This window comes from Amphiura filiformis, chromosome 15 (assembly GCF_039555335.1).
Source record: "Amphiura filiformis chromosome 15, Afil_fr2py, whole genome shotgun sequence".
NCBI classification, from domain to species: Eukaryota; Metazoa; Echinodermata; class Ophiuroidea; order Amphilepidida; family Amphiuridae; genus Amphiura; species Amphiura filiformis.
In genome coordinates this window covers 1,594,111-1,613,392 of record NC_092642.1, presented here as the reverse complement: position 1 = coordinate 1,613,392, position 19,282 = coordinate 1,594,111, and the positions used below count along the sequence as shown (strand labels likewise).

General features: G+C 35.5%; 2 protein-coding genes across 2 annotated transcripts; both read left to right on the top strand.

The window, feature by feature from the left end:
* Window positions 1–2,567: 2,567 nt before the first annotated feature.
* Window positions 2,568–19,234, top strand: LOC140171137 (vesicle-associated membrane protein 8-like). The gene is made up of 7 exons (XM_072194318.1): window positions 2,568–2,714; window positions 9,936–10,106; window positions 10,856–11,075; window positions 13,151–13,348; window positions 15,009–15,130; window positions 16,310–16,486; window positions 16,935–19,234. Exons 5-7 carry the CDS (start codon window positions 15,089–15,091, stop codon window positions 17,067–17,069), a joined length of 354 nt encoding a protein of 117 aa, XP_072050419.1. The 5' UTR covers window positions 2,568–2,714; window positions 9,936–10,106; window positions 10,856–11,075; window positions 13,151–13,348; window positions 15,009–15,088; the 3' UTR covers window positions 17,070–19,234.
* Window positions 9,958–11,084, top strand: LOC140172057 (uncharacterized). The gene is made up of 2 exons (XM_072195404.1): window positions 9,958–10,106; window positions 10,856–11,084. The coding sequence occupies exons 1-2, from the start codon at window positions 9,958–9,960 to the stop codon at window positions 11,082–11,084; spliced, it is 378 nt and encodes a 125-aa protein (XP_072051505.1).
* Window positions 19,235–19,282: the final 48 nt, after the last annotated feature.

The window sequence follows — 19,282 nt, the reverse complement described above, 5'->3', positions numbered from 1 at the left end:
ATATATCAGAACAATTATATATATTATGAATGAAGAAATAGGCAAGGAAAAAATTAAACATTTCCATGAAGTTCTACATATCATTCTCACAAGGTATTTGTAGTAAAATAGAGGTTTGAAAATGGTGCGCTACCGATCCAGCGTTACGATGAAAAGTGTAATAACACCTACTTTCCTTTAAAATCATGTAACTTCTGAACAGGATGTGCTATCTTTATGATCTAACATTCTTAGAGAAGATAAAACTACTATAATTTCAAATATTTAAACAATTGTCCCCAAACTGGTACAAAAAATAGTTTTAAAAAATTGGCAAAAATGAGAGAAGTTGTCGGTACCAATCATTTTGATACACCCTGTAAATGCATCATCTTGATTTTCATCGTCATCATCCTTAATACCAATAATAATAATCATTGTCATTTTCTTAATCACCACCATCAGAAACTAATACCATAATATGAAAAAACACGCACCTGCTTCTTCTGTTAGCTCTTTTATCACTCGGTCTTGAATCAGAAACACAGCAAGACAAATACAGAAGCTTGGCTAAGTACAGACCTCCACATACCCACGCGGACGCTAGTCTGACGTAGAAAGGTGGGTATGTTAAGCTCTTTTAAACTTGCCTCATCTGGCCTGTTAACACATTGAAAAGGAAATTATGCAGATTTGTAATCATTTGTGAATCTCTCTTTTTCTATATCGGATTCCGAATCGCATACTAATCTAACCTGTTGTGAGTAACACAACTACCACTTACCCAGCAAACACAAAACGTTTTCGACATCATTCGCAAAAGGTTGTTAGAAAACGTTAAAAAAATGTCGGGTTATGTAAAGGGTATATAAAGGGTATAAAACGTTTTCATAACTTTAAAAAACATTTTTTGATAATCTACTGCTCAGCAAACAAAGAGAGGATGATGATAAATTAACGACTGTGGAGGGAAGGTTTTCGTTATCATGGTTAGTAGTTGCAGGACGCCTAAACCGTCTTCTGTTGTGCTGTTGACGTTTCTCCAAGATACCACGGATCTTCCTGTTTCTGCGATCAAGAAGTTCGGCTTTCTGTGTGGACAAACATGAATTTATCTCATTATTATACTGTTCCCATTGGGCCTCTGTACAACATGATCGCAGGTCATCTTCAAGTTCGGTGATTTCATCAGAGAAACTGTCAAGAGAAGCAGCACAATGTTCAGTTAGGATATTGATGAGACGGATAGATGTACCATATAGCAGTTGATTCCACTTCTGCTGTAGAGGACCAGAGAGAGTGCCCAGCGCTGGTGTACATTTTATCTGTAGGCCTGTAGGAATAATGCGAGAGTGGGAATAAAATCTGTAGTTATCTTGATGAAAAGAATAACGCATGGCTTTCTGTTTGGTCTTCCTGAGTTGCTGAAATAAAGATGTTGGGTTAGACATGGTGAATATAGTATACAGTGTAAATAACAATATATGGCAAAAAAAGCTGTAAAAATAAAACATGCAAAATGGTTAACACAGATAACATTAACAAATAGACAATATACAATATGGATAAGGAGGATCACCAAAAGGGGATAGTACTGCAACGTTAAAAAGTGAGCTGTTGTAAACTGCTTATCCACAAATATAGCCTGTTAAGTAAAATTTCAAAGTTTTAGGGGCCTGAGCTTTCGATCCTAGCAGGATCTTTATCAAAGGCAGAGTGACAAAATAACACACAAACATGCATATATATAGGGACATGGACATAAAGGAAAAGGAAATTAGCAAGACAATAGAAGACATAAGTGTTTCTTGGGAAATATCAATAGGGGCAGGAAGTTGGATGTCATGAATGGAAGTAAGAGGGATAAGGATATGAATGAAGACAATGGGCTGAATAGAAATATGAAAATGAATGGCAACTACATGAACATATTACAAAATGATAGATGTAAATAGGAAATAAAACTAAAATAATAAAGTGGAGGAAAAATATATAAAAAAATAATTGGAAAAAAAATGAGGGTGGGGGGGGCAAAATATTATGATGATGAAAAACAAGTTAGTCGTTTCCCTCTTGGATGTTGAGACCGTGTGGCTGGATGGTACGAAGGCGCTTCATCCAGAATTTCTCCCTGCTGGCACGGACGGTGACAGCAACGTTTGTTTAGTTTTATTAGAAGTGCCAAATTAAAAACATCCGTGGATTGGTTTTGACTGAAATTTGTTTGAAAGAAATTCAGACAATTTTCAGCATAGTCCTCTGTTTGCAAAATTTGTTAGATATCTTTCTGTGATTTTTTTTTAGGTTAGCCTCTTCATCTGTAATGGATTATGTTGTCGTCTTTAATATAACAATAAATTATTTTTTATGAATGAATATTATATTCACCATGACCTCACGTGTCACTTTTGTGCTAAATAATAGAGCCATCCATTCGGAATGTTGGTCGAGGATACGCTGATACCTGTCATGCCTGTGCAAACAATAATATATTTTACTACACGCACTGTGTCAACCTGACGTAGTTTTGCCTTTGAAATGACTCTCAGGCGGCTATGGGAATTCCCCATGTTGGTGCAATCACCAGGATCTGTGGTTCAATACATTCCAAAATATTGCACTTAAATTTCTGCTTTATAGTCGTCTGAGCTTTTCTGCGTCACAACATAATTTTGAACCATTTCTGGAGTATATTGGAAACAAATTGCAATAATTTACACAAGTTTTCAAACGAGGTAAGTGTATACAAATTCTCTAACTTAAGGTTATTAATTATTTTAAACTGTTGTGATTTGGTAGTTCACATCATCTTACGAATGGTAGTGAGCTTTGGCAAAAACTGCATTGCTCATTTCATAGCGAGCGTGTAGAAGAATTAAAATATCACAGATATACTTTTATAGGTGCTGCGGTTCTTGAGTTACGTTGTAAAGAGGGCTGAAACAACAACACTTTTGTAAAACGTACATAACTCATTAACAACAATAAATTAAGCAAGTTGGCAAAGTATACGATTTGTAGAACTAACTTTTGCAAAACATCAAGGTGTTAATTTTCAATAATATATTGATCTAGATAATAAAAATCAATTTTTAGGTTGCTTCGACCAACAATACCTCGTCTACCCTTAAAACTACTGAGAACAATTACTGAAGCTTTCCCTCTTATAGGTGTGATTATCATAGGCCTATCATGCATAATCACTCAGTCTGATGCTGATAGTAGGCCTAGGCCTAATACGGAACAAATGTTTTATGTTATCATTCATTGTCATTTATGTTATGTCAGACCAGATGAAATAATAATCATAATATTTTGGAAAGAATAATAGGGGGGTCCTAAAATTTGTGATGACCAAAATGTAGGGTGTCACAAGATGACTACAAATAGTGTGTTTATTTTATTCAAAAAGACTGATTTCTATACACTTTTAGCCTGTTTAGAGTATAAGGTGTACCGGTGGCGGGGGATCATAATTTTTTTTGTCGAAATAGGGAAGGTGGTCGCAATTTTATTGACGCCGACTTTCGGTAAATTTGCCCCCCCCGCCCCTTCAAAGAAAATGATAGCCCCCCTTAATCATTTAGTCCGACCTAACTGGGAATATTATTGGAAAATCATTACAAAAGTGTTCTGTATTATATAAAAAAACATGTGACCTATAAACAACACGGTTATACTTCAACGCCGGGGCAAAGCCATACATGGCAAGTACAATAACAGAGCCACCCTCTACCACACATGTTGGCAATCATTGCTCTGTAACCCTTGGTCAGAGAAGGTTTCTAGCGTTATTCTTGAAGTTCCATTCTTCTTTACATGAAAGCATGAAATGTGCCTAAAGCATAGGCTTACGTATAGAACACATAGATGAAATGGCAACATATAACAGAAGACTATAGCCTAAATATGTAGGCCTACATGTCATCGACCCGGGGTCATCGAACAACTGATAATATAAATAAAGATTATGAGAAATTATTTTACTCATTGGTCAGGAATATAAAGACCTCTTCAGAGGACACTTACACAAACGCCACAGCCAAAATACACATTGGAACTGAATGTCTCCAAAACAGGTCATAGACATGAAGATAGCATATTATGCCACACAGCTATGGAATATAATATTCAAAAAGCAGAACCTTCAGAGGAAGGTAATAAGCATAGATCGGGGGGCAAAAATTAAGCATGTTTCATATTCACTCATTATAAACATAATTCGTCTGGTTCTATGCATAACAAAATGTAACATTGAACTCATGGGGCTCAAATGGTCTAAGGTAATGTTACAAGACTCTATCAGTATAAAAAATAATTTAAATAAATCAAAGAGCCCTTGCAGTAGAAAATGTAATCGATCACTAAACAAGCATTTTATATCAATTTTAAATTTAGCCTGAATCCGTAAATATAGCCCTCTCGTCCTTTTTTAGCTCACGGCTGTTTTTACATTTAACCAGCGAACACTGTTGAAGCTATTGCACATAAATGTTCAAAAACTCCAGAGAAAGAATGGGGCCAAATATTGTTGAAATATATTTTAGTTTCGAATTATAATGTCATGAAGTTGTAAATATTAAGATCAAATTCCAAAAACCAATACAAAACAGTGCGACACAGATTTTTTTTTTTTTTTACGACATGGCATAACTGGGCATTAGAGGCAGAGACAAATAAATCATTTAGAAGCTGCTGACGAGGATGCACCCAGAAAGCGATTAACCTCCCTGCTAAAGCTGGCCCTCGATCTAATGGCTGGAATTTGGGCAGGTAGAGAATTCCATAATTGGTCTGTAGATGGTAGAAATGATCTTTCATGGCTGACAAGGTTTGATCTTGGGACTTCCACTGCTAGGTCATGGGATCTCACAGACCGTCGCATCAGTGTCTTCATTATTTTTAAGACATCCAAACATTCACGCTATTTATACGTGAAACGGAAATTTCATCTTTACAAAATGTGTCAAATTATTCAGATTCTTTTCAAACTTTTTCAAGCTTTCTGTGATGTGATGTTTACCCTTTCTTGCATAAATTTAGCCTCTTCTTAATAAAATCCCGATTGATCGACCCTACTTAAAAAGAAGTTTTGCAAATGAATTATTATCGTCCGTACTGTGGTTTTCGTCGCCTTTAATATATAAATAAATCTATTCACCGGAGAACTCACGTGTCTCTTTTGTATTAAAATATACAATTGGATTTCCTTTCCTTTTGTCATGTGAACAATTGCTCTGTATCCCGTGATCAGCGTAGGTTCCTGGCGTGTATTATTCTTTATAGGAATTCAAGAAAGGTAGACAACGCATGCTTGTAGAACACTACTGGCATAGCCTGATGAAAACCACCCAAGAGAACAGGCAGTCTTCAAAAATGGATATTCAACAGTAAACTATTATAGGGCCTTCATGTCATCGATCAACTAGTTATGCCTATAAATAAAGACTATGAGAAAGCATTTGACTCGAGGATCAAGAGCTCCATACATGCTATGAGTACTAGGTCCAGTGAGAGTGTCATACTGCAGTTACTGTCCGTTTTCCTATACACAATACACAGTGCTCTCACCATTGACGCGCGACCTTTACAAATAGTGTATGTTAGAAGTATATTGCATTTGCCTAGTTAACATCACTGTGTGAAAAATAACCGGCCAATATTTAAACTATTCTCCAAACTTCTAGCAAATATATTTGTCTAACATGACCTAAAATTACAGCTAGGTTAGATGTTCAGAAATAGTCGCACTTTCGTAGAATATGAGTGAGGGCAAAACATAGCTAGCTCATAGCTAGCCAACTCCCCGTGTTAATTGAATGGAGTTTTGACCGAAAATATTGAGCTATATTGGTAACGGACCGCTCCGTTCTGAAGGATGCCACAAAAAAACCGGTACAAGCTACATTTAAACTATTCTATGAAATTCTAGAAAATATAGTTTTGTAACATGTCCTACATTTTTAGCTAGTTTAGGTGTTTGGAAATAGTCGCACTTTTGTGTTTTAGGAAGGATATGTAAACGACAGATAACACCAAAAATATGAAGAAATTATTTCCAAACCGTGTTAAGTCAACAATCATTATGTTGCTCATTTTCAAGAATGCTGGTTAACAAAAAGCAGGCCATTGTCTCATTTCGTGAACAAAGGTCCACATACCATTGTTTCCTTGCGTTTCCTTTATAATCAGTTACCCAACTGAAGCTGTATTATAGCACCTCATAGCGATATCGCACATATAAAACACATGTGCTGTGCACAACCAGAGAAGATCCGATTTAATTAGTTGAGCTGTTTCAATGAGTGTTATCTTGGTTTAATAGCTTTTAATGGGGTTTAAGTCCTGCAAAGGTCGAGATGAATTCTACTGTAGACATGACTGCATCATGTTAATTTTATCATTCCTCGCACCAGGAAATGTGCTGGGGATAGAGCCTTTTCAGTGACTGCCCCAAGGTTTTGGAATGGCTTACCATTGGGGATTAGGACTCGCTAAATATTTTAGGCGGTGAGGTAGGTACCAGGATAAATCACACGGCTTGGTAGATGCGTCTTGGTTCACTCGTCTCGGCTAGTCCCTCAGATTGGTAGATCTGTTTATCGGCTCTTCAGCGTAGATTTGGCATTGGTATGGACACTAATGAAAAGCTCTCCATAGAACTAGAGGTTCGACCAGGGTCTTATTTAGGCTTTCAGACTCAGCCAAGCACAAATATTATCACACCAACATCAAGACAATCAAAATCACAATTTACTGATATTTAAATTATTTATTACCTTACTACATCTTCTTCATTCCGTATGAAACTTTATATTAAAACTAACAAGTGAACTGGGAGTTTATAATAATTAGCCAGAATTGTTCTCGCTCTAAACTAAGAGGTTGTGTCCAAATCTTGACGCACACGAAGATTTTATAGAGAGGTGTTATCTCTCTGAGTGACTGCTACAAGCTACAACTAAACCTCCGTTTGCATCGTCCACAAGACCTCTGTTTACAAAAGACCATTATGACGTTTTACGATAGTCTAATCGAAATGATACGAGAGAGTGATTTCTCACTCGGGGTGAATGACACCATAATTTTGATTAAATAAATAAATGAAAATAGAAGGCACGGGATATAAAATATATCGCCATAACACCATCTACAATCAAGAATGCCATCAGCCTGGACTTATTTAAGTCATTGATCAAACCTCACGTATTTCCGTAATTTTTTTGCTGCCATTGCTTTTTGCATTTTAGATTTTTTGGGTTTTCTGTTCTTTTGCGCCTTGAATCCCTAGGCAAAGGCGCATATAAATACTTGTTGTTATGTTATGTTAAGACCTCTTCAAAGGACATTTACGCAAACGCCACAGCCAAAATAGACATTGGAAATGATGTCTCCAAAACATGCCAGAGACATGGAGATAGCACATTTCCTTAAATATGCCACACGGTCATGGAATATAATATTCAAGCAGCTTAACCTCTAGAAGAGTTCTTTCATTATTACAAATACATTCCCAACATAATATAATTTTTTGGCTTACCAGCCATTTAAAATTACAATTTTGGTTTATCAAAATAGACCATATTTTTGACAGATTAATTATGTACGAGTACAGTGAGTTAAAACTTTTTGTTTCGATATGAAACTCAGCAGATAGATGATAAGTAAGAACAAAAGTAATTTAATACTAATGAATCTACTAACCTCTAAATCTTTGGTGTATAACGTACTAACCAGATATCACAGGTAGTGCAAACTATTCTTCGTTTAAAACATCTAAACTAGACTAACAACTAGACTAAATTTTTAGGAATATTGGAGCAACTGTGACTTTTCATCTCGTACAACACAACTAGCAAATAGGCGCACTTACACTTTATATTGAGGGGATTCATGGGCCAGGCTAATAATTTGACGTGTTTGAAAGTGTAATTGAAATCAAGCAATTTTACCCCTGGTCTGCCATTATTTCACAATTCAAATCGTGGATTAAAACTTACTTGTTAAAGTGTGCTTAATCAATTTCGTTTTCCTATGTGTATTTTGCATTCGGTTTTTTTTTCATTGTATTTTCTATTTTTAATATTTTATGTTTCTTTTGCATTTATTGTTTCTTGGTTTGTTATTACATGTATAAGTTTACGCATTTCAGTCCGTATGCCTTCTCCTTCCATGATGCACTTATGGTCCATGGCAAGCCCGATTCGACCTTTGTGGCATTAAACCCAGTTAACAGGAAATTAATCCAGTAAATCGATTCAGTAAAGCAAATAAGCTCATGCATTCGATCACTAACGGCAACCAGCTTCGGTAGATTACCCCAGCTGCAGCGTGTGTAAACTCTAATTTGCATAGAGGCTGTACGTGAAATTATTGATTGGCTCCAAACAAAGGATTTGAACCGGTGCACGTAATCATGGCGCAGTGCAGTCCATTCAATCAAATGTTGTCATCAACCTATTTGATCGCAGTGCATTGTTATGTGTGTGAGACGAACTGTCGCGGTTGATTGCAATCAAACAAACGATGTCTTATGTATTACTTTGTTCCGTGATGAAAATCGTGATGTTTTATTTAATCACTCTCGAAAAATGTATTTCTTTTGTAGGCCTATTACTTTGTTTTGTGATGAAAATCGTGATGTTTTATTTCATCACGCTTTAAAACAAACGATTTCTCATGTATTACTTTGTTTCGTGATGACAATTTTGATGTTTTATTTCATCACTCACGAAAAATTGATTTCTTACTATTACTTTGTTTCGTGATGAAAACCGTGATGTTTTATTTCATCATCACGCTCTAAAACAAACAATTTCTTGTGCATTATATTTGTTTTGTGATGAAAATCGTGATGTTTTATTTCATCACGCTCTAAACAATAATTATAGTTACATGCATTTCAAGAAAAAAATCTTATTAAAACGGTAGGCCCTATGTTGTTTAGAAAAAATGTAGAAAGTGATGATGATGATGATGTCGATGATGATGATGTCGATGATGATGATGATGATGATGATGATGATGATGATGATGATGATGATGTCTCCAAAAGTGTCCCGGTTTGTTTTTCTTGCCCTAAATCGTGCGTATCTATTAATAAGGCACTTCAATAATCAATAATCAGTCCCGTGACGGCCTCCACTAACTAGCTACTAACTTGGGTTTATGGGCGCTGATATTTCATGTTCATTGTCACTTATTTATCAGAAAAGTGCGACCCTTTGTCAATCACCTACAGTACCCAATTTCGGCATACTATATAAGAAACTCATCATAATGATTGCCAGAGAATAGTTTAAATGTAGCTTGTACCGTTTTTTTGTGGCATCCTTCAGAAGTGAGCGGTCCGATACCAATATTTACGGTCAAATCTCCATTCAATTAACACGGGGAGTTGGCTAGCTATGCCTTGCCCTCACTCATATTTTACAAAAGTGCGACTATTTCTGAACATCTAACCTAGCTGTAATTTTAGGTCATGTTAGAGAAATATATTTGCTAGAAGTTTGGAGAATAAGTTAAATATTAGCTGGTTATTTTTCACACAGTGATGTTAACTAGGCAAGTGCCCATTCTTCCAACATACATCATTTGTAGAGGTCACGCGTCAATGGTGAGAGCACTGTGTAGTGTGTATAGGAAAACGGACAATAACTGCAGTATGCTCCAAGCTTACCAGAACGATTTGAACTTGTAGGCCCCCCATGTCGCCGCCTACCAGATGGAGAGACCATGTACAACACTGCATATGCCGATGTTGACATCAGTCCAAGGCAGACTGGGGGAGGAGGATGACTCGTAGAGGTCGAAAGGCCTCACCGACCGATCTAAGTCAAAGTCAATTTTTAAGTGTATGTATTTCGAGGACCGCATGCAGTTTGAGATGATTAGTTCAGATTCAGGTCGTACTTGGTGTAAAACATGTAACTTATTAAATCCTGTTTTATCTTCAGATTCATCTTCACAATCATCACGATGGCGATTAAATACGGATGTGTGGCCGTTGGACGAAGTATTATTGCTGACCGTTCAAGGAAAACAAAACAGAACTTTCGTGCAGTGGTATTATCGATGCTGCCAAATTTAGCAACACAGCAAGTAATGAAGGTTTTTGACCATGAAAGGTACTTTGAAAATATGTCATTATAATTCACATGCGCCATAAATGAAACATATTTTTTCACAGTAATTTGCTTCTTACTTAATGCCCGGCAAATTTCATCGAGATGCATGGAAGTGGGTTTTAATAATATTTTAGTCCAGTCCTCAAAAACATTAGCCTGTCGTTTCAACTTATGACGTTATCACTATTATAGTTCTTTCGTTTATCTAATCCAGGCGATCTAGCCATTAATCTCCTACAGCTGGTTATAGTATGCGAGTATTTATTTTCACTATAGAGCTTTCTATGAGGTCCCCAGAACACCATAACAGAAGTAATTAAAAAAGTCCATTTAAGGAAAGAAGCCTAATTGCATAAAACAAAGTGGCTGTTTATGCAGGGATCAAATTTCAAAGTTGGTAAAATCATCTATGGTAAAATAGTATTGTTTGAGATCTCCGACATACAGTTTTAGAGTTATAGCCAAACAGTTCTAATGTTGGTCTCCGCAGGGGTCAAATATTTAAAAAAAATAAATCAAAATAAGAATTCTAAAGTAGTTTGCTTTGTTACATAATTATGTAAAAATACAAAATCGGTCAAGGTCATTAGAAATCAACGGATATTGTCCTGTATTGCCCTGTTACCTTACATAAGATATGACTCTTTCTTTGTTTGATATTTTTGCAATGTAGCAACAGAAGCTACAATGTAATTTTACTTATAATGTTTTGTTTTCATATTTTGTTTTCATATATTGTTATACCACAGATACAAATTTGCTGTGTTACCTGACAATGGGATTCTCTGTATTTGTGCTATGTCACCAGACTTCTCTGAAGAACAATCATTTGAATTCTTGAAAGAAGTTGTAAAAATATTTCCAAAACACAACTTCGATGATTCTGTTGGCGATCTTGGAGTAACAGTGGTAGATGACTTATATGTTAAGAAGATCAAACAGTTTGCTGAGAGTTTGAAGAAGGAAATGGTAAACTAATAAAAAAAATTATAACAAGCCTGAGGAGGTGGCTATAGGTAGTTCAATGAGTTTAATGAACGACCGCGTCGATCTATCATCTATCAAAAGGAGACACTTTTGGGCAGGTTATCAATTTTGAGATTTTACATATCTTAAATATAAAGATAAAATTTTTATAAAATTGGAAATTGAGATATCGGCCTTTAAAAATATTATTGACAATGTTGAGAGTAGGAATTACCTTGAAAAAATGTCTCAAATATACGAGATGCCAGTTATATTCCAGTCTGAAACTATCAGACAATATTTTAAACATTAATAACATCACAAATTCGCAACAAACCCAAATTGCAAAAAATCACCCGGGCAGATATTTTTTTCCATTTACGATCCTAACCAAAAGTGACTCCTTTTGACATGGCACGTCACAAATTATGTCATACATGTATGTGTGGAAATTTGTGTGCATTTATGTTTTGGGTTTTTTCCCTTGGTTTGAAACCCACATAAATAGAAAAACGGTTGTTCGTATACCAAATGTGTGATATACATTCAAAGCAGATTTTATTTCTGCGCATTATGACGTCTTATTTGTTGCAATGGTCCCAATATAGATGTCGTAGCGTACATTTAAATGAAAGTAACACAAGATTTGAAAGTTGCAGTAAATCCTACATGTATTGCCTTGTATTCAGTATCCACTAAAAGATCTGTTCAGCTCTCGATGATTATCCTTTTTGTTTCATGCTCTTGGAGGGGATCAGAACATGTTATGTATTAGACAAAGGGTGAGAAACAGACCATTATCAGAAATAATGGGCGTGTTGTTCATGACTGGTGAGATGTTAGTAGGTTTGAGGTTGAGACCCCGATAGGGGTCGAAACCTCAAACCAACTAACATTGAGCCAGTCATGAACAACACGCTCATTATTTCTGGTAATGGTCTGTTTTGAACCGTTTATCTTACATATACGGCGAGCAAAATTAAATTGTTTGCATCAAAATATGTATACATAATTGTTTAAAAAGAAGTTTAATGCCAAACTTTAGTTTCTTGAATTAAAAACACTAACACCTCTGACGCCAGCATTATCAAATCAATAAAGAGTTATTGATCTCAATTTACATCTGTGTTTGAAGTGGTTTGGTAGGTTATTAATCCACTGGAGTGTATTCACCCCGTGACTATTGTTATTCAAATGAATAATGAATAATGCAAAGAGTCTATATAGTTGTCAACGTTTGGTCTATGATCTGTTTCAACACCATGAAATTTATAACTAACTCAGATTCTACATGTATGTTGTGATCCTTTCCATAGTGTTTCTAGAATGTCCATGGTTTTCCTTTTTTTTTTTAGCTCGCAGCCCGAGACCGTTATCTTGAGCTATTGTGTTGATAATGGTCTCTGGGCAGCTAGCCACCTCCATTACTCTAGGTAATGGTTGGGGCATCGAACCTTAAACAAAAGAAATACAATGGATAATCTATGAATAGAAAAGGGCTAGACGTATATCAATAACAAATGTCATTATTCACATCAGTAATCATAATTCACGTAATGTGGAATTGTAACATGAAGATTTCAATATTTTTTCTGACCAACAAGGTAAGGTTCTAAATAGGTTACACAATTGCAAGTTGTGCTTTCAGTGATAAAGTTAGATTCAAAATTACCAACCGATGTAACCTGTTGTCTTCCGCTTCTTGTGATCTTCTTGGTTTCTAAAAACATCGAACTTGTAATGTTTTGATATGGGATTAAGTAAATAATGACCAGTGATTATCCCATGTTTTGATCTCCTCCATATTCACGAAACAAGAAGATCAATCCAATGAGAGCTGAAAATAATTCCATGGACAATAGGATTTTGTAACAACTTTCAAATCTTGGGTTACTTTCATTTAAATGTACGTTGCGTCACCAATATTGGGACCACTGCAACAAATGATGTGTCATAATGCGCAGAAATAGATTTTGCTCCAAATGCATGTCATATGTTTGGCTTAAAATTAATTTTAATAATAGTCATTTGTTAAAGCGGGATAATTACTTATTATTTACTTACATAATTACTTACAGGAAAAGTTCTCAAAAGCAAGCAAAAAAATGATGAAAGCAAACAAGAAATCAACGAAGATCAGCATTCCTGGAAAGAAAAATCAGACACAAAACGAGAGGTCCATAACGCCACCTTTTGTTACACCATCTACTTCGAAGTACGTCGCATTAAAAAGCGGTTTTTATCCGGACCACTCAGAAGTTCGGAGAAATGAAAGAGTAAGTAAATCAGAATTCGATGTGGTTATCTAATATTGACGAATAATAAATTATTTTACGGACTTATGAGGGCGATATTATCGATTTATTTTTGCATTGCAAAACCGTTTTCCCATTGTCACTCCCCGTGCTAATTGCATTGCCGATGATACGGATGGGGATCTCAGGGTTACATTGGTGGACGGCCTAGGTGTTGAGAAGATCCGCATATTTCCTAGGGTTTTGAAGAAGAAAATGGTAAGATAATACAAACATGACAATAGAGGAAGTGCTCAATGAAGAGGATTAGTGCATCACATACTGGTCTATCTTGAATTTTTGACTTTTTGAGAAAATTGGTATATAGTTCTTTTTTACGGAGCTCTTCCAATACAACAAATTACAGACCTCAATTTTTCCTAGATAATTAGTTATAAAATGTTAAATTTAAACTATCTATGATTTTTTCAAAATACGTATTTTCACATACTGATCTATCTCGAAAAAACACGCATTTCTAGAAAATCGCAATTGAAAATCTTCGTATTAAGTTTACCTTTCTATAATTTAATTAGACTATGGATTTTCATGAAAGTGGTTTTAAATTAAAGCATATACTTGACAGATTTATTTAAGTGGAATCTTTAATTATATTTACGTATTTAATATTGCTGAAAACTACACTAAAGTTAAAGTTCTGTATGTGAAATCGTTAATTTCCCGATATCGTATTGAAAGTGCATTACATACTGGTCTATCTCGAGATAGACCAGTATGTGATGCGTCTAAAGTCACGTCTTTGTCATGATTGTTCGCGAAATCGAGATAGCCCCCCCCCCCCAAGATAGACCAGTATGAAACGCACTTTAAATACGATATCGGGAAATTAACTATTTCACATACAGAACTACAACTTTAGTGTAGTTTTAAGCAATATTGCACACGTAAATATAATTAAAGATTCCACTTAAATAAATCTGTTAAGTATATGCTTTAATTTAAAACCACTTTCAAGAAAATTCATAGTCTAATTAAATTATAGAAAGGTTAACTTCATACGAAGATTTTCAATTGCGATTTTCTCGAAATGCGTGTTTTTCAAGATAGACCAGTATGTGATGCGACCGACAATTTGTTTGCTTGTTCAAACGATCGTTTTTAATTGGAGAAAGCTAACCCGATAGTTTCATAGTCCCATGCGTAACATAATGAATTAACGCATCCATGGCCATCATAGCGGGGATTGACCACAAGTCCGAAGGTTCGCTAGATCGAAAAACGGAAAGGGTTCACAAGTCTAAAAGTCAGGGTGCTAGCGAGCTTTCGGACTAGCGTCTCGTATGGCTAGTAGGCCTAAAGACTAGCGGATTAAAACCTGCCTGGCTACCAGAGGAACGTAAATTTTACTTGTCTATTAATTGAAAGCAGTGGCATAGCGTAATAGGGACACGGGGGTACGTGCCCGGCCCCCTTCCCTAATCAATTTGTAAATTTATAGTTACAAAATTCCATAGGAAAATTTCCGAAAAACAGCTTGTGTCCGCCACCCCCTCCCCCATTATGGTCGGTGCCCCCAATATGATGACTCACGCTAAGCCACTGTATGACTATTACTTAATTTATGACGACTATTCTACGCATTACCTTAAGCTATCGTATCACACATTTTTCAATAATGCAGAAAAAGATATTAAAACCATGCAAGAATTCTGAAAAGAAAAATCAGACACAAAACGACAACTCCATGTCGCCGCCTTTTTTATGCCATCTTCCGTAGAAGACGATGTTCATCCGGATGAAATGGTAAGTACATCTATCAATCTACCCATCCAGCGCATAAGATTTGGTTATATTTGGTATATATTTGGTTCAAATTCCAAAAGAGCTTTGTCCAATTTTAAAGGTTAATTTCTAGAAATTTAGTACAGCTGTAACAATATTATTACATATTTGAAATGTGTATTTTTCTCAAAAACATGTGGCAAAAAAAATGAAAGAAAAATAAGCTAAATTGATAGAACTATAGGAAGGTCGAAATTCACTTTGTTCACACGCAATTCAATGTGATGTGTCACATTACCAACAGTACTGCAATGCGTTAGGCATACACTGCTCAAAAAAGTATAGTTGCAATTGAAAAAGTAGCATTTTATACAGAGAAATGTCAGAGGCTTTTCAATGGTAAAGGGTCAGATTTCAAAAGTTGCAGATGCCCCTACACAAAAGTGCAAAGCCAATAACCTCGCTAGAAAAACAAAAACAAAAACATTTTCTTCACTCAGTGACCATGGTGATATCTTTATTGAACCCGTTTATTTCAATCTCGTGATATTCTTGCTTTCATTAATTCATTCTTTACTTTCAGTCATGCTAAAGGATCCTTCAATACTTAGTATGTATGTACTCCACCACTACTCAAAACTGCTGTAATGCAACGTCGCATGCTTCTGACGAGTGGACTTATTTATTCCACTTTCTCGAAACACGCAAACCCTCTAGGGTTGTCTCTGGCTTGATGGACTTTTAAGCCATCTGCTGCAGAGTGTCCCATAGGTTCTCTATTGATGTAATGTCTGGCCTTCATCGATTAATCAACCATGCGACAAACATAATGGTTTAAATTTGAATGAAAATTGCGCGCACAATAACACATGTACCGCACTGGATACTCATCCAGTAATCTGTGCAGAATCCTTTGTATAGGGACTTCTGCAACTTTTGAAGTCCAACCCTTTATTATTGAAATGCTTGTAACTTATTTCAACAAGATTACAGAGCTATGTACATTTTGTAAGCAAAAAAACCATAATTTTGTTCAAGGTTACTGTTCTTCTGTTGACTGTGTTTATTTATCTTTTTCATGTTGGTCTCTAAGAGTAAGAACAGCACATTTAAAATTATGTCATTGATAGTCAAATTGCGACAATAGAAACTGAATTTGCCATACCATATAATAATCAAAATACTTGTTGTTCTCATCAGGATATACATTCCCGGTTAGAAGAAAGCGCATATGCTCCACATTGTCGTACCATTAATGCTCTTCAAGAGGAAGTACAGGAGATCCAAGGGATTGTTAGAGAGGCTATCGAAAACGTTTTATCAAGAGGCGAAAATCTGGAAGAGTTGCTTGTGAGAGCGGACAACCTAGAAGCAGCGGTAAGTAGAGTAGGCTCTTGGTACAAGTTTCGGCGTGACTGCTGCATAAAGTCAAAATTAATAGTTTGTCTTGTTTTGTATTGATACTCAAAAGACTATCAGTGATGTCAGGTTAAGAGTAAGTATACAATAACATTGTCTTTTGTTTCGAATCAAATCAAATGGCCGTTTCTAAAAACATGGATGCTCAATGTGCAACTTTCAAAAATGGATTCTTTAATACCAATTATATATAAAACATTACCAATATCAATATAATAAGGCATAGAATAATATTTTGATGCAAAAAGACAATTTTCAGACCCCCCTCAGATTTCAATACAAAAAAGGTGTACACATGTATCCTGCATCAATTAACCTGGAGCACTAAGGGATCACCCCTTATTACCCTGTACAATCCTAAACCAATAGGATTACTACTTTCCTTTACTTTTGATTTATTATCCAGGCATATCAGTTCCATACAACAGTTAGTAGGATGAAGAGAATGTTCAGATGTAAAAACAGACGATTGATTGCTGTGGTCGCTGTCACAGGAGTAGTAGTCACGGTTCTGGTAGTTGTACTAATCCTGTTTGTATAGTGCTCTAACATCAACAAGCACGAATATCAGGTGGCAGCTTTGTATGATATGTATGATACTGTTGATATTTAATATGGACAAGTGCTAGAAATGGAAGCCCTCAAGCTGTGGTACAAATTATATTAAGCTTGGGCCAGTGGTTCTTCTGACCAATTACAATTGGTGGTCATAGCTTGAAATTTAAAGGAGTAGCAGCATTTGTAAGATTTTCACTAAATTACCCCCAATATTTGCTATTTGACCTTTGACCCCTATCTGTGAGCAACTTATATCAGCGGTTCTTATGGTCACGTTTTGTCGAAATTGGGTCAAGCGCCTGGCACTAGTAGCATTTTCAAGATTTTAAAATAAAGACCTCTAATAACCCCTACATGACCTTTCACCTCTAACTGTTAACAACTTAGCAGGAGCTTGGGTCAGTGCTTCTTGGGGCCAAGTTTGGTCGAGATCGGCGCAAGTTTCTGGCACTAGTAGCATTCTAAAAGACGGTTTGACGAAAGAAATTGAAGAAGAAGAAGCAGAATCAGAAGATTCGCCTGCTCAACGATATATCAGTGTGGCATTTCATGTCACCTGATATAATGAGAAAAATGTAGCTCTGTTTACTCGTAATTCTACAAATTATACACTGCAGCATTTTATTATAAAAGATAACGGTGGATCAGATAGGTAGATGATTCATTTAGCCCACGATATGTTAATTAGGATCAGGGTTACGGTTACTAGGGGTTAGGGGTAAGGGTTAGTAACCCCTTTAACCCCTAATTAAAATCGAGATGGTCTGTCTTAAGGTTAGCAACTATTTTAAACTGTTGCGATTTGGTAGTTCACAGCATCTTGGGAATGGTAGTGAGATTTGGCAAAACTTGCATTGCTTAATTATAGCGAGTGTGTAGAATATTATCAAATATCACATCTATACTTTTGTAGGTCCTGTCGTTCTTGAGTTATGTTGTAGAGAGGGCTGAAACAACACTTTCGTAAAACGTACATAACTCATTAACATTAATAAATGAGGCAAGTTTTAAATGTATATGATTTGTAGAATGAACTATCGCAAAACATCAAAGTGTTATTTTTCAATAATATATTTATTAAGATAATGATAATCGATTTTTTTTGCTGCTTCGATCAACAATACATCGCGTACCCTTTGAAGGTTCATCTCAATGGCCGAAAATGCGATTTTGTGCCAACATTTTCAGAAAATAATGGGCTTTCTAAGTAAAAATCCAATTGTTCATTTCCAACTTCAATATTAAAGACACATACCAGTCAAATATAGCTGTCATATGTAAAAGGCATAATGCCAGAATTCTTCAAACGCAATTGTCTCAAAAAGGCCAAAATACAGATGAGGCATTGTTACACTGAGGTTTCGACTAATTCTTTTCCTCATTTAAAACAATGGTTGAGGTCCAATGCTCTGTAAACTTTCCTTAATCCTCCAAGATGATATGAAATCTATTATTTTGTTTGATATTTTGGATTATTAATAGTAACCATTGTAACATCCATGTCGTCGGATTTCATAGTGGCGAATGGTGATTTTTGGAAAATTAGCACATGTTTTTAATGATGTTCCTTTTAATTTTGCTAAGTCACAGCAGTCAAAAATAGCTAATTAATAACTAAATTGAAATAAAGTGAAATTTTGTGTTTTTTATAGTAGCGTAGACCCGTAAGATTTCTGTATTTAATACTACAATCAATGACATGGTCAAGTAGAAATAGGAAGCTTCGCAAAGTAGAGTTTTTTTCATACCGTAAAACGTCGTCTACAAGCATAATAGAGTGTCTTTGTCTTTGATGAAAGCTAAATTAATACTCAATAGCCGTAAATATGCAATACATTAGACTGGTCTTACAATAGTTTGTATATGCTTGTATTTGTAATTTATTTGCTCAAACTCCATTGTGTTATAATTTGTATTTTTTTTAATGGATGGCACTTAGATTAATTCAGTTTTCATCAAAGATCTCTATATGCTTGTAGACGAGGTTTTACGGTATACGACGGTAAATGTCTCATTTAAGGGTAGACTACGTATTGTTGGTCGAAGCATTCAAAAAATCGATTTTCATTATCTAAATCAATATATTATTGAAAAATCGAAATCAATATAATTATTGAAGCATTTATAAGGGAATCATTCTCATATGATTTTTAATGTAGATTTCGATTATGATAGTGATAGCTCCAAAATTCTTTA

What these genes read in the sequence shown, in the direction of transcription:
- LOC140172057 (XM_072195404.1), top strand. Translation starts at nt 9,958, where the DNA reads ATGGCGATTAAATACGGATGTGTGGCCGTTGGACGAAGTATTATTGCT. An exon ending in AAGGTTTTTGACCATGAAAG is followed by an intron (nt 10,107 to 10,855) that starts GTACTTTGAAAA and finishes GTTATACCACAG; the next exon opens with ATACAAATTTGCTGTGTTAC.
- LOC140171137 (XM_072194318.1), top strand. Translation starts at nt 15,089, where the DNA reads ATGCCATCTTCCGTAGAAGACGATGTTCATCCGGATGAAATG. An exon ending in ATGTTCATCCGGATGAAATG is followed by an intron (nt 15,131 to 16,309) that starts GTAAGTACATCT and finishes TGTTCTCATCAG; the next exon opens with GATATACATTCCCGGTTAGA. An exon ending in CGGACAACCTAGAAGCAGCG is followed by an intron (nt 16,487 to 16,934) that starts GTAAGTAGAGTA and finishes TTTATTATCCAG; the next exon opens with GCATATCAGTTCCATACAAC.